At 41.8% G+C, this 15,306-nt stretch overlaps 1 protein-coding gene across 1 annotated transcript in view; it reads left to right on the top strand.

Moving 5' to 3' along the window:
- LOC103724163 overlaps positions 1 to 15,306 on the top strand; it is a 56,391-nt gene that overhangs the window by 27,444 nt on the left and 13,641 nt on the right. The window contains exon 4 of the mRNA XM_039116670.1: positions 12,031 to 12,108. Coding sequence (XP_038972598.1) covers positions 12,031 to 12,108 — 78 coding nt within the window. The remainder of the gene's footprint in view (positions 1 to 12,030; positions 12,109 to 15,306) is intronic.

The raw sequence follows: 15,306 nt of genomic DNA, 5'->3' as shown, positions 1-15,306 counted from the left end.
AATGTCGCAAGGCTTGCACGGCATAGAATTCTTGTCATAGGTGGAGTAACATAACCTACTGTCATTTATTTTGTCACTGAAGAATGCGACAGAGTAACTTTCTTGGCTTAACACGCCACCTATGCCAACTCCAGAGGCATCAACTGCAACCTCAAACACCTTCGTGAAATCAGAGAGGCGCAAGACGGAGCTTCTGTCATGCTTTTCTTAATTTCGTTAAACACTTGGGATGCAGATTTTGTCTAGGTAAAGTCTCCTTTCTTTATGCAATCTGTGATAGGAGACATTATCGAACTAAAACTCCTAATGAAGCGGCGGTAGAAAGTGGCTAACTCATGGAAACTACGTACTTCCGATAGAGACTTGGGCTCGGGCCAATCTATTATCGTGCTTACCTTCTCAGGATCAGCAGAGACACCCTTAGACGACACAATGAACCCTAAGAAAGTGACATGATCGGTTAGAAAGGCACACTTCTTGGGATTTGCAAAGAAACTTTTTTTTCTAAGGACATCACAAACTTGCCTTAGATGTGTGAGATGGAGCTCCCGAGTTCGACTGTATATGAGGATGTCGTCAAAGTACACAACAACAAATTTGTTCAAGAAAGGTCATATTTGAGTCATCACCCTCGAAAAAGTACTGGGAGCGTTGGTTAATCCGAATGGCATGACTAACCATTCGTAGAGTGCATCTTTTGTTTTGAAGGCAGTCTTTCATTCATCCCCAGGACGAATCCGAATCTGGTGGTACCCACTTTTCAGATCGATCTTGGAAAATATTGTGGCACCAGACAGAATCTAAGAGGTCGTCCAAGAAGTATTGGCCGAGCTTGACTTGGCCAAGCTTGTCTTAGCCGAGCTTGACTTGGCCGAGCTTGTGTTGGCCAAGCTTGACCAAGGGTGACGGGGCTTTGGCCAAGGCTCGGCCATGAGTGAATGGGCTATGACCAAGGCTCGGCCAACCCTCCAAGCAATGGAGTTGGCCCGAGTCTTGCTCTTGCTCTTGGCATGATCCTCCTTCGGCTTCTTCCGGGCCCGAACTTCTCCTTGGTGGTGGGATCCGACGGCGGTGTTTGCGGGGGTCCTCAACACGAGGTCTGGCACGTGGGCGGATCTCACGCGATGCCGATGTCGTGGATGAACCTCATCCATAACCATCAGCTGCTCCCTTGCCCTGCCACCACAACGGTGTGGCTAAGCTAGGTTCTCAACATTCCTTCTCCCTTGGAAGGTATCCTTGTCCTCAAGGATAAAGCGTGAGTATTGCTGGACCCCTACATCATAGTCCTCCCATGTGTCTTCACCCTTAGGCTTCCTACCCCACAAGATCAGCCCATGCCGTGTCCTCCTCCTCTTCCTATGCTGCCTCCCATGAAAGGGATACTTCACATGGATGCGGCACCCCAAATGACCACCATCATTGCTGTTGTAGAAGTGCCCATACCCATACCTCATGCAGAAAATCAGATCACCCCTCAAACTGTATGGTGCAAGTCCCTCATCATATGCCTCTACCCTCTCCCAATTCTGCTGTGCCTGGTCACCAAAACTTGCCGCCTCTCAGTGTCTCGATGGTGCATCAGCACCCTTGTCTTCCGTGCTCGGTTGGTAGACAAGTTTGAGCTCATAACCGAGTAACATCTCCTTGAATTTCTGCGGCCCCGGACTCACAATCTTTTCCAACATATTGGCCTCACAAGGCCTCTTCTCTCTGCTGTTCATGGCCATCCATTTCCTTTTCCTCCCATCCAGCTCGAACTCTATGGTCATCGACTCATAATCTTGCACTACTCTTCCCAAACCCCATAGCCATGCATGTCCCAACACCACCTCGAGTCCAACAAGCTGTAAAATATGCAGATCCACTCTGAATCCTACCCCTTGAACATTCATTTGAACTCTTCTCACAATCTCTTCACATTTCATCCTTTCACCACTTGCAATCCTTACCTCAAATAAATCCACTGCTGAACCCTTCAATCCTAACTTTTGAACTATCCCAAAATTGATGAAGTTATGGGAAGCTCCATTGTCAACTAGCAAGGTAACTTTGTGCTTGCCGACCCATGCCATAAGTCTCATTGTAGTAGGCCTTTGCACCCCTGACATGGCATGCAAGTACAATTCTGCTTCATCACTTTCAGCACCATGCTTGGCCACTTCTCTATGCTCAGAATTTTCACAGCATGCATCAGAATTTTCAGTCCTCTCCTCCTCTTCCTCGCTGCAAACATCTAGCAAATACGCTTGGCCACTTCTACATTGGTGTCCCTTGCCCCTTTGTTGATACAAACTTGCAGCTCCTCTCGGGACAACTTCTTCACTTCATTAGCTCGGCCTTTGCTGCTGCCATCAGCCCCTTCCTTGCCCTTCCAAGTGGTATTTGGTGGCAAGGATTCATCTTTCTTGCTGCTGGAATCTGCCTTGAACACATGCTTCTCCGAGCGGTAGCCTTCTTCCAAAATTTCTGCCATCCTCATTGCTTCTTGCAAGCTGACCGGTTGTTTGAGTTTCAACTCTCTTGCCAACCCTTGCTTTAGCCCATCAATGAAAGTGCCTAGAAGAGCTTCCTCCGACCACCCACTAACCATTATTTGGAGCTGTCGGAACTCATCAATATAAGTCTGTACTCTTCCCTCTTGCTTCAATTTGGCCAATTGCCTATGGTGGTTTACTATCGGTGAAGGACCTCATTGTGACATGAATTCCTTCTCAAAGGCTGACCACCCTAGCCTTCTTTCTTCCTTCTCATAAATGGTTTTAAGCCATCTCCACCAGCGGCTTGCTCTTCCTTCCAAGTGAAAACTAGCCAATGTCACCCGATCCCCCGTTGGAATCTCATACACATAGAAGTATAGTGCAGCCTTATCCATCCACTCGTAGGGGTCTTCCCCGCTGAATTTTGGAAACTCTATCTTTGGCTTGCCTTTCTCTCGAGGCCTTGAACCCCTAGTATCATACTCCCCATAGCCATCTCCCATCCGGCCTCTCCTCCCATCCATGGAACCTCTTCGGCTAATAGGTCCTGGAGCATGGAAGGGCTCTTCTTCGGGCTCACTATCTCCCTCACCATGGTTACCCCACCTTGTCCTTGGCCGATCCTCCTCTAGCCATCTCTCCACTACAACCCCTCGGGTTCTACTCTTCCTCCTCTCTTCATGTTTCTCCCATGACCATACTCTCCATGGTGGTTAGCATGAATGCTTGCCACATCACTCTCCTTCTCATCCCTCACTTGGCCCTGCCTGGCATGCGACCAATGCTCTTCTTCATTGATCCTCCTATACTCTCTCTTTCTTTCTCTTTCCCCCAATCTCCTTTCTAATCTCTCCAAATTCCCATTGGTTTCCCTCCTCATTTAAGCCAAGGTATTGGAGAGATTTTCCAATGCCCGGCTGAGTTGCGTTGAGCTCCCCTCTAGAGCCTCAAGCCGCTGCTGTTGAGTGTTGGAATTGGCCCCCGACTCCATGGCTTCCAATGCACCTTTGGTCCCTTCTGCTGCTGTCTCAGACCTAACTTCAAACACCTTTGGCTCGGCTGCCCAAAATACTGTCCACTGCACCCAAAATTTTCCTGTTGTTGCCAACCACTGCAAACTTTGTTTTCCAGCTCTTGCACTTGTGTCCGCCCACTGTTGTGACCTCTTCCGACCTGTGGTCGTCACCCAACGGATGAACCGACCCACCTCAGCAGCAAAAACAGCCCCTTCAAGCCTCCAACTCGGTCTCTAACAGTCCACACATTCACAAAAGCAATTGTATAGTATGCAGAAACTTAAACTCCTCACTATCCCAAACAATAACTCTCCAATGCACCCACCCACACTCACAACAGCATGTATGGATGCTTGCAGGAATTTAAAACTTTCCAAACTAAAATACGCTCAGTATTTACAGCTCTTAACCCACCCAAATCCAAATCTGAAATTTCTGGGTTTATAGGTGTTACCTCTTGGAAGAGATCTTCCAATGAAGGTCTCAATGAAAGCACCAATGTTGGAGGGCGGCTTTCAGCCCCAAGCCACCACACCAATCTCCTTGCCTTGCACCTCTTGCGGATGCTTCAAAGCAAGGTCCGCCGTACTGGTACCGGTTGGAGTACTGGTGGCCGGCCAGACCTGTACGGTACCGGTCCGGTTCGGTACATACCGGCCGGTACGCGGTGGTTTCAAAAACCACAGGGCGAGGCGCTGTGGTTCTAAAAAAAAAATCGTACCGGTGCGAACCAAGTGGTATCGGCCGGTACGGGCTCCATACCGTCCGGTTTCGACCGGTACGGAGCCCGTACCGGCCGGTTCGGCTAAAAAATCGGAAAATATCGGTTTTCTTGTGGTTCCGGTACCGGTCTAGGACCGGACTGGTACGTACCGGCCCGTACCGGCCGGTAGGGCCGGTACGGCATTCCATGCTTCAAAGTGTACGGATGCGGGCCAACCTCTAAGTGGCCAAGGGAATCAAGATAAGGGGCGGGTCTACTGGCTGCAGCTTGGCCCGTCCCTTGGCTTGAAGAAGAACAATCAACACAAGAGATGATGTAGAGGAAAGTTTGTTGGATTGTTTCTATTCCCAAAATGAAGTTACAAGAATAATCTAACGAGAACTATGATCGACTCTTGCTAGCCCAATCTAGTGAGGATTGATTTATCCTACACTAGCCCAAGTCCTAGACAATGATCTAAGGACCGAAAGAATGAGGCAAAGCCTCCCCAAAGCCTTGGCGGTTGAACAAGATGAATACTCTCCAAAAAGATGCCTTAATCTTCCTCCCAACATTTTTTATATGCCCCCCTTACAACCCTAAGAAGGGCCAATTACATAGTTGCCCTTGGAAGGCCCTGGGCGGACGGATCAAGTGGCTAAGGTGTCGACATGGCTGTCGTGGCCGAGCTTGTCTTGGCCGAGCTTGACCAAGGGTGATGGGGCTTTGGCCAAGGCTCGGCCAACCCTCCAAGCAAAGGAGTTGGCCCGAGCCTTGCTCTTTGCTCTTGCTCTTGCTCTTGGCATGATCCTCCTTCGGCTTCTTTTGGGCCCAGACTTCTCCTTGGTGGTGGGATCCGATGGCGGTGTTTGCGGGGGTCCTCAACACGAGTTCTGGCACGCGGGCGGATCCTACACGATGCCGATGTCATGGATGAATCTCGTCCATAACCATCAACTGCTCCCTTGTCCTGCCACCACAGCGATGTGGCTGAGCTGGGTCCTCAACAGAATGCCACAGTGGCATTAAATGGCTGGCATAGGGCACGGTTCCGAGTCCGAGTGCGGGGAATTGCGCACGAGCGAGGTTTCCAGCTCACATCCGCTCACGGTTCCCCGCATGCGCCCAGCAGACGCGAATGCCATAGAGGCATTAAATGCCACTCTGTGGCATTAAATGTCCAGCGCGGGCGCAGAGAAACCAGTTCCGAGCTTGTATCTTTGCGAACCGGTCCGGTTTGCACCGGTACTAAGCTTATACTGGTCGGTTCCGGCCCCTTTGGATTGGAACTGTTTTCCACGCTTGAACCAGACCGGTTTGGTATGGGCTGAACCGGCTGGTACGGGCCTATTCAACATTCCATGATCTCGGTAGTTTTTTGTAACTTTTCTTAGAGATTTTATTGTTTTATATTTTTTAAATGTACATGGACTTTAAAAAAATGCCTTTAGTGTAAATTAGTCTTATTAGAAGCTACACAAATATATTTATATCTACTTTCTTGTATTTATTGATTTTTGTTACTAAAATTTTAATACTAATCTTGCATGTACTTTAAAATTTTAAAATATTGAATATATGTTGCTAAAACAGAATATTCTCTAAGGTCATATGTTGTGCATTTCTACTTATATTTATTTTTTTTCTTGATTTGGGGTCTGGGCTGATGCCTACGACCTTACTAGCTCAAAGCAAGTACAAGTATATGGATACAGCAAGACTAAAAAATTATAAAATTGAAGCACCCAAGCAAAAGAAATATAAATAAAAAATGTAATATAAATAAAAAAATATAAATATTATATGTATGTATCTATGTATATTATATATACATTTATATTTGAGTAAAAAATTATTGTCAGAGTTGGCGATTGAATTTGTATGGACTGAGGTGCACAAAATTTTAAATTCTCTTTTAACCAATCAAATAGAGCAGGAATTTAAGCAAGAGGGGGGCCATGCTTGAGAAAGGACCATGCACACTAAAACTCAAAATAATGGAAAATTTTTGTGTGGGGGCCTTAACTCCCTTGATGATGACATAGCTCCATTCCTATGGCGGGCCAAGATTTGATTGGTTTTTGTAGTGGATTGAGCATTGTTTGAGGATTTTTGCAATTAATTTAAAATGCTTGTTTTGAGATTAAATTCAAATATGAATGGAGAAAATAATAGTAAAAGAAAATGTGATCATGATTCTAGAGTAGACAAGTGTGTCAAAGTTTTGTAATTGTTTATGTCATTAAGGAAACATAGAAGAAATCTTTAGAATGGTTCAAAGCAAGGTCTGCCGAATTGGTATGCTAAAGCAATGTCCATTGAACCAGTACCGAGACCTGTATCGATCGACGCTCGGTTCGGTACGGTACCGTACCGACACAGTATGCAGTGGCATGCCAGTTCCGAACTGGCACACCAATTTTTTTTTCAATATTTTTTATGTTTGATTTATTGGTAATCAATTTTTTTCAACTTTTGCAATGATTTTAAGTATAATTTGATGTTTTCTAATGTTTTTTGATGTTTCTAAGATCCCAATACATGTAAATGATGCTTCTTGATGTCTTAGAGTGATGCAAAACATAAAATAATTAGTGAAATACAAATATACAATGATATAATCAATTACATATATTTAAAGTACAACAAACATACTGATATTTAAAATTTCGTTGAGTGGCGATGCCTGTCGTAGATATCTAGATCATTAGCATAATGAGGAGGCACATCAGCCCACTCCTCTAACAAGCGGCATTATAGTTTTGTACGCTAATCCTATAAGGAACGTACTCTAGGTTATAACCACTCTCGAATCTCTCACTAAAGCTCTGGCTCTGAGAGGTATTCTTTTGCTGATAATACGACTGTGGAGGAGTCCATCCGAATATGCCGATAGCGACCCGTAAGATACTTTGGGCTGCATAAGATAGTAGCTACTGGAGGATGATGCCACCATATCTGTCCTTATCCGTATAGATCATAAGCTACATGTGGATGCGGGTAATAGGATCTAATATACGACTTGGAACCTGATACGTTTATGGATCCTATTTTACGTGCAAGGTCATCTGTAGCTGCATCGTGTCCTCCAAAATGACCTCGAGGAGCCTGTCTCCTATATGCAAATCCTACTGCCACTGATCATCCAGATTTGCCTGATTGATATACTGGATCTATGCCTCCTCATCATCTCAAGCGGATGCTTTCTCTAGCTCTCTGGAGTGATGAAAGGTCGCTCTGCTACTCGGCGATCCAACTCCATCTTCTTGGCAACTCTCTCCTTCGCTGCTCTGAAATCAGTGAGGTACTTTATCAAATGTCGGATCTCCTATGGGCATTTTTGGCATTGATCTGTTGGGATAAACATCAGCGAGGTGTTGCTTTAACCTGGTTACTCCCTGAAATTTTATATTCACCAGTTGCACCTTTAATGGTGTCGAGCCGAGAGCATTTGCCCATGATTCCAACTAATATCATGCTTGAAATCTTTTTTGCTTGATAGTTTCATTCATATAGGTTTATCAAGCATGTCAGTTTATTAATTATTTAGAAATAGTAAAATTTTATTAGCTTAAAAGAAATATTTTTACTTCAAAAAATATTTTTGACTTATCTAATACATAGTACTAATTTTGCATATTTTTTAATTTATTTATATATTTTAATAATTTTTCAATTTTTAAATATGTTTAAATATCATAAATTAAAAAAATATGTTTTCTATTTAAGAAAATACTTTTGAATTATATAATATGTATTACTAAATTTTCATGATTTTTTGTATTAATTATATGTTTTTAATTATTTTTAAAATTAAAAAATAATTTTTAAATATAAATATTTTAGAAAATTAATTTGAACTCAGATCTATGTAGAATCCTACCATTGATACTACATATATTTTTCTAAGCTTGTGGGCATGTATTAAAGGCTACTTCTCAATTTTTTTAAATTTAGGCTGTGCATGATCGCATCTAAATTTGAATAAATGAACACTAAATTTAGATGGAGAGTAGCTTGCATGCCCCTAAATAAGCTTCTGATTTTACAATCATTTTTGAATTTTATTTTATTCTTTTAATTTTTAATGCAAAAATATATTTTTAATTTTAAAATTATATAATTTGAAAATTAAAAATTTTAGTAGGATTGTGTAGATCATCTATAGATCTACAACATATTATAAAGTTTTTGATTTTGGCATGATCTCTCCATATATTGAAAATTTTAGGGCATTTTCTACTTTGAAAAAAAAGAAGAAAATGAGGTAGGAGAGGGGAAACATACTTTATTTTGTGTTGGATCCTCCTTGAATCGTCTTGAATCATAATTTTGGCCAGAGGGTTTGAAGAAGACTTCAACGGAAGGCCTGAGAAAATTCTTAGGTCTTCCCAACCTAACAAATATAAAAAAAGAAGAGAGGGAGAACCATACCCGAACTGGTCCAAATCGGTGCGGATCGTCCAGTTCGCACCGGTTTCGAGCTGTCGATTCGCATCGGTTTGAACCAGTTTGGGCCCAGTTCAGACCAGTTTCGATCGGTTCGGGTTCGGTATCTAGCCCCACAGTCGAACTGACTTGGTTCCGCACCGTGTCGGCTCAGTATGAGGAAAACCGGGCGGTTCGGCCCGATTCGGCAGACATTGGTTCAAAGTAGTGGTAGGTAGTTGCTTTCTATCACTATATTTCTTACATATGCCCCCAAATGAAGAGGTTATATATTTAAAATATTAAGGTGCACCATCGAACTAAGAAACTGCTTGATCTAATTGGAGAGAAGGAAGAATTCTCTCAACTTGCTGAACTCGAATTCTCAAAAATTTAAAAAAATATAAAAAAATTGGAAAGTAGGGTTTACATCTTTTTTTCTTTCATTGATGATCATACAATCAAAGTTTATAATAATAGCGAGGTCTGCCTTTCACAATTCTGGTCAAACTCCTCTTCTAGTTCTAATAGGACTAAATTTCCAAAAATAAAATTTTTTAAAAATAATTATGATAAAAACTAAATTTTACAGGAGGTAGATCTCGACTTCTATATCAATTTTACTTTCTGTTGCTCTATCTAATTCTTCGCGGATTGGGAGATATGCTCGGTCAAAGCCTTCCCCTCTAAAAAGAAAACTTTTAATTTAACCAACCTATTTTGGGGTCAAAAATGATGGAATTTCGGTCCGTTTCAACTCTATAGGGCTTGCTGGTCACTTTGGGCGTGACAAAACAATTGCCATGGTGGAGGACTGCTTCTTCTGGCCGACCCTACGCAAGGATGTCACCCGCATCATCAAACTTTGTCGTACCTATCAGTTGGCCAAAGGATCGAAGACCAACGCCGGTTTTACTCTCCTTTGCCCCTTCCGAGTTCTCCATGGGAGGATCTTAGCATGGACTTCATGCTAGGGCTTCCAAAGACGGTACACAGCCATAACTCTATCTTTGTTATTGTTGATAGGTTTTCAAAGATGGCGCACTTTGTGCCTTGTTCGAAAACTTATAATGCATCTCGAGTGGCTGCTTTATTCTTGAGGGAGGTAGTTCGTTTGCATGGGCTACCCAAGACAATAGTTTTAGATCGTGATGTCAAGTTTGTCAGTTACTTTTGGAAGACATTATGGGCAAAGCTTGGCACACGTCTCTCTTATTCCAGCGCTTACCACCCTCAAACTGATGGGCAAACCGAAGTGGTGAATCAGAGCCTTGGAAATCTACTTCGCTGCTTGGTTCGTGATCATGTGACATCATGGGATCTGATTTTGCCGAACGCCGAATTCGCCTACAACAGCTCCATCAACCGAACCATTGGCTTGTCTCCTTTTGATGTCGTTCTAGGGCTGAAATTGCGCCAACCGATTGATCTTCTTCCTCTTCCTCAAGCTTCTACTCGAATCAACGAAAGCGGAGAAGACTTTTCACACCATATTCAGAACATACATGCTGAGGTTCGACGCCGAATTGCCATCAACACCGAGCTCTACAAGCAACGAGCAGATGCAAAGCGTCGTCCATTGGAATTTCAGGTTGGTGATCTTGTTCTTATGAGATTAAAAGCTAAACGTTTCTCCCAAAAACAATATCAGAAGCTTCATCCTCGACGAACGGGACCATTCAAGATATTGAAGCGACTGGGTCCTAATGCTTATGTGCTGGAATTACCTGATGATCTTTAAATTAGCCCCATTGTCAATGTTGAAGAGTTGCAGCTTTATGAAGGACATTATGCTGAAGTTGAAGACACGCCTCTCGTACCTTCCCTTCCTCGAAGATCAACCCCAAAAGAAGAGATCAAAGGTATGCTCAACGATCAGATTGTGTCGACACGCCGAGGAGGTTATCAAAAATTTTTGGTAAAGTGGAAGAACAGGCCCCTTTCTGATTGCTCGTGGTTGAAGACCGAAGAGGTTCAACGATTGAACCCAGATCTTTATGAGTTCTATCAGGCCCGTAACTCAACGGAGTCGAGTTTTTCTTCAGCAAGAGGGAATTGATGCAAGAGCAAGGCGCCCAATCCTTAAGGCATGCGCATGAAGTTGGGTTTGATTTTTGGTTCGTTTTGTCAATCAAGTCCTTAATTGAGTTGTAGTTTGCTGAATTGAGTATTTTAATTGAGTCTATATAATTGATTGTCAAGTGGCATCAAAAGGTCCACGTCATGTAGTGAAAAAGCGGACTTGGTCCACTCCTACTTTGATTAGGAGTCTTATTTGATCCCTTGACTTGGTCAAATCCTACTTGGTCTCTTGACTTGGTCAAATCCTACCTTAGTTACGAGTTTAGTCATGAGTCTTAATCTGAGTTTTATCATAAGATTAATTTCTTATTTTGTTCCAACGCCCCACTATTTAAAAGGTGGACGTTGAAGAATAAAGGGAGAATATTTTGGCTTGCAAATTGCTTGTGATCTAGAGGCTTGAGGCTTCTTCTTCTTCTCCTTTGGTGAGACTTCAAAGGCTCTTCTTCTTCCTTGGTGAGACGCCAGAATAACTCTTTGGGTTTTGGGTATAGGTGAGACTCTTATATTCAGCCCATAGTTATCTCCATTACCTTTAACTCGCAGCACTTTTATTGTTATTGTTTCAATCCGTCATTCATCATAAATCTCCTTAGGTTTTAGACCTCAAACGTAGGCCTTGAATCCTTTATTACCACGTTCTAACTCAAATTACCTTTGGGTTCAACCAATTTCAGCCATCTTCCACAAAAATTCAGCAGCACCCACCTCCGTTCTGTGTCATTACTCCTGGTAAGTTTGATCATAGTTTTTTTGACATTTTAGCATGATAATGAAATAGAACATCCAGTATGATTTTTCCTTTTATAGTCTAACATAAAATCTCAAGGGGATTTGTAAGGGAAGGGATCGTGACAATTTACTCTTTGCTATGGAAAATTAGGCATTGTTTTCTACACCCAACCTGCATGGTGATGATCGAGTAATAATGAGTCAATGGATAAAGGATTCATGAAATTTATGCTGAGGAAATCTTCCAATGATAGTTACGAATCAGTTAAGTTGAATATGGATATCAGGCTACTTATGGAGTTTTCTGTACGATAATGGTTGTTATGGAGATCTGGTTCTTGCCCGACTCTCTTTAGCACTTGCAACAAACAGAAAGCTAAGCTTCTTAATCTATAAATAGAGATTTTTATCCTGGAAGAAATCATACAGGTCCTTTTTATCGTGCTTACTATATTTAAATTATATTAATTACCATTCTGAGCTCTTTTCTTGTTCTCCTGTCATATTATCTTGAGTTTCATCTGCTTCAAGCATAATCTTTTTGGTGTTTCGTTAAAGTTTGTTGTATAATGCCTGATTTCATGTGCAGCCGGTGCGATAAGATTACTGCTGCGGGTGTCTCGGAGCTCATTTGTCATTGCCAGTCCTTGGAAATACTAAGATGCGGGTATGCATTGTTTACATACAATATTTGCTGTTGCATGGTGGCTAATAATTTTCTTACTGGACTTTTATGGAATTGTCAAGATGTGGCTGCCACAAGTACAATATTAAACTTTGAATATGAATAACCATGTACTCAGCAATTGCATCAGACCATTCACTTTTTGAGCTTCATGCTTTTAGACTTGTGATCAAATTTGGAGGCGGTAAGCTTTCTGGTGATATCATTGGGATGTCATGGGCCAGGATGCCATGTTTTATTTAATTGGGTTGGGCTGCTGGTTGGCCTTATCAAAAATTTGGATTTGCGAAGCCCAACTCCAAACTATTAACAGCCTGACCATCATAAATATGAGGAACTTTAGTCATATGTTAAATTCTTTTTAGTTCATGCTTATCGTAGTCGTTTAAGTTGCTGCTTTTCCACAGCTTGGCTGTTACTCATTCTGTCTGTGCATTTGCAATCTAAAATCTGCAATAGCTTCAAGCAAGTTACAACTCCATAATGTATAACAGTTGTACTGTGGCAATAATTATGATTCTGATGTCACACATTTATTTCACATCTTCTATCTTATGTCCTCATGATTCATATGTAAACAGTATCTTTAATTTTATGTTTTGTTTAGGAGAGGAACACATACCTTAAAGTAATCTTAGTCTACAAGCTTTATGCAACTAAAAGAGAGTCGGCTTTATGTATTGAGTATTGATCTGATCTGATGAAGGTTTAGAACATTTGATGACCTTTTTAGTTGTGTTCCTGGTCTGATCAGCTTGGGAAAGAGAGGTCTTCAACTAGACCTGGAAGACAAGTTGGCGGAAGCTAAGCTCATTTTGTAGGTTATTCAGTTTGCAGGTCATGCAATCAGAGATCAGCTTTAAGTATTATAGTGCTCATTTTTTTAAGGCACAATGATATCACGCTGAGATTGCCCAGATCAATGATATAGCCACTTCAGAATTGCCTTCCAAGTCCATATAGATTTGTGGCGCCTCTAATTTTATGCATCTGATATCAACTGTAAAATTATAATCTATTTGTTTGTGTTTGATATCAGTATTCTTAGTACTTTGCATCCCTCTGAACATATTTTAAAATCTGTATTGATTGATATTTAATCATTTGGGTTTACTAGCACTGGAATGGTCAATTTCCAAAACAAAAACTCAGCGTCAGTTCAGGTCTCATATGCAAGACTTGAACTAATTCTATAGATGGTTCTAGTCAGTGCTGCTTCCTAGCACCATTCACTCCCTGCTGAGAGAACCAGTCCCCCATGGCATTTGGGGACTGGTGTGGTACATGGTTCATGTGGGTGACAGGTGGGGCCCCATGTACTGCCCTGCCAATCCCACACATGATAGGAGTGGGGAATGGAGTAGTGCAGTGAAAATTTTTTCCTAATTTTTTTTTGATTGAAACCCACACATCTCGTGTTATTAGAAACACTTAGGTGTAATTTGAAGACTTCAGCTTCTGATTAATTTTACAATAACCAATTGAAATTTGGTGATTTTGATGATCTCATAAATTAGGGATTGATGCACCCATGTTTCTTTTCTAATATTTATGCTCATTCTGAAAAAGTGAGATGAACACAAAAGGGTTGCGACCCAAGAATTCAAAGTGTGCTTAAGGAATATTTTGCTATTTAATTTACATGGGTTTTAAATGCTATCGGATAAGGCTATTGGATTACTATCATCTATTTATGAAGCTCCTCTTTTAAATAGAGTTGTAGTCAAGGTTCGCGGTACCGATGGTACCGACGTACCGGTCGGCTCCGGTAACGGTACGGTACCGGTGCCGAACCGAGCCGAACCGATACCGTACCGATGGGGCACATTCGGCCTGGTTTCGACCCCATCGTCGTTTTTTTTTTTTGGAGTTCTTTCACTTTTGGATATTTTTTTGATGTTTTTATGTTTAGGTTTAAGGTTAAAAGTAGATGATGCAACTTATTACTTCCAAATGATTCAAATAATGAGATGAAGAACATAAAATATTTTCAAATTAAGATACAATCAATTACATACATTTAAAGCACTCTCGAATATCTAAAATCGGGTTGAGTGGCACTTTGAAAAGTGCCCCAGTGCGGCACTTTTGAAAGTGCCAGCCTCTGGCCAGCGCTGTGGCATTTTCAAAGTGCCACAGCGCTGGCACTATTTTTCAGAAGCAAACCGGTGCGAACCGGCTCGAGCTCCTACCGGTGCGAACCGAGCGGTTCGCACCGGTTCACACATGTACCGGTGCGAACCGAGCCGGTTCGCACCGGTACGAGGCTCAAACCAAACGGTTCCGACCCATATTGGGTCGGAACCGTTTTATACCCCTGTACCGGACCGGTGCGGCTCGGTACCGGTCCGGTACGGGCTGAACCGACCGGTACAGGTCGGTTCAGCAGACCTTGGTTGTAGTATTGTGGGCAAGGACAATCACCATTTTGGCCACGTTATTATCTTGGAATAAAGCACTACTATCCACATTCGCATGATGCTTTAAGAATTAAGTGTAATAGTTGTTCTCAAACACTTTCCAAGTTGGAAAGCTATTATTCTTATTGTTTCAGGAATTGTGTAGTGGATTGAGTGCACCTTGAAGGCACCTCAAAGCATAAAGATGGAGTGTGAAGTAGGGCCAACCAACGTCCTTTTCAAAAAGCACTACAAAAGTAGGTTTATTGATACACACTATTTAACCCTCACTTCTAAGTGTATGGGCTTAGTTTAGTCCTTTTGTTAGGTTATATAATCTTCTTTTAGGATTAGTTTGTAAAGGTGATGGATTTGTAGGGATAAGTAGTTTTTATCCAGGCAGGTACAATTAATACTAGGGACAAAGCGGTATGATGCTTAATTTCTATTTGGAATAAGTGCTTCTATATCTGTAATGATTAGTTTTAATATTGTGCTATTTGAATGCCAAGGATAAGACAAAACTGTCTGCATGTTGTTTGAGGATTAGCAAAGGATTTTTTCTGAATTGGACATATTTGGCCTTGCTATTCTCATTACTGTTTAGTCCTTTGTTTATGAAATATGTGGGATAAGCTGTTAATGAAGGATAAAAATTGATGAGGGTTGGAAGTGTAAAATTGGCTGTCTTATGACATGATGTGCGAAAACTATTTGTGCCATGTGTGCTTTAGTGGGATATATGAGTAAAATTGTGACAGAATTTGGATGCGAAGTGTAG

Source organism: Phoenix dactylifera, unplaced genomic scaffold (assembly GCF_009389715.1).
Source record: "Phoenix dactylifera cultivar Barhee BC4 unplaced genomic scaffold, palm_55x_up_171113_PBpolish2nd_filt_p 000119F, whole genome shotgun sequence".
NCBI classification, from domain to species: Eukaryota; Viridiplantae; Streptophyta; class Magnoliopsida; order Arecales; family Arecaceae; genus Phoenix; species Phoenix dactylifera.
This window is presented reverse-complemented; position numbering and strand designations above follow the sequence as displayed.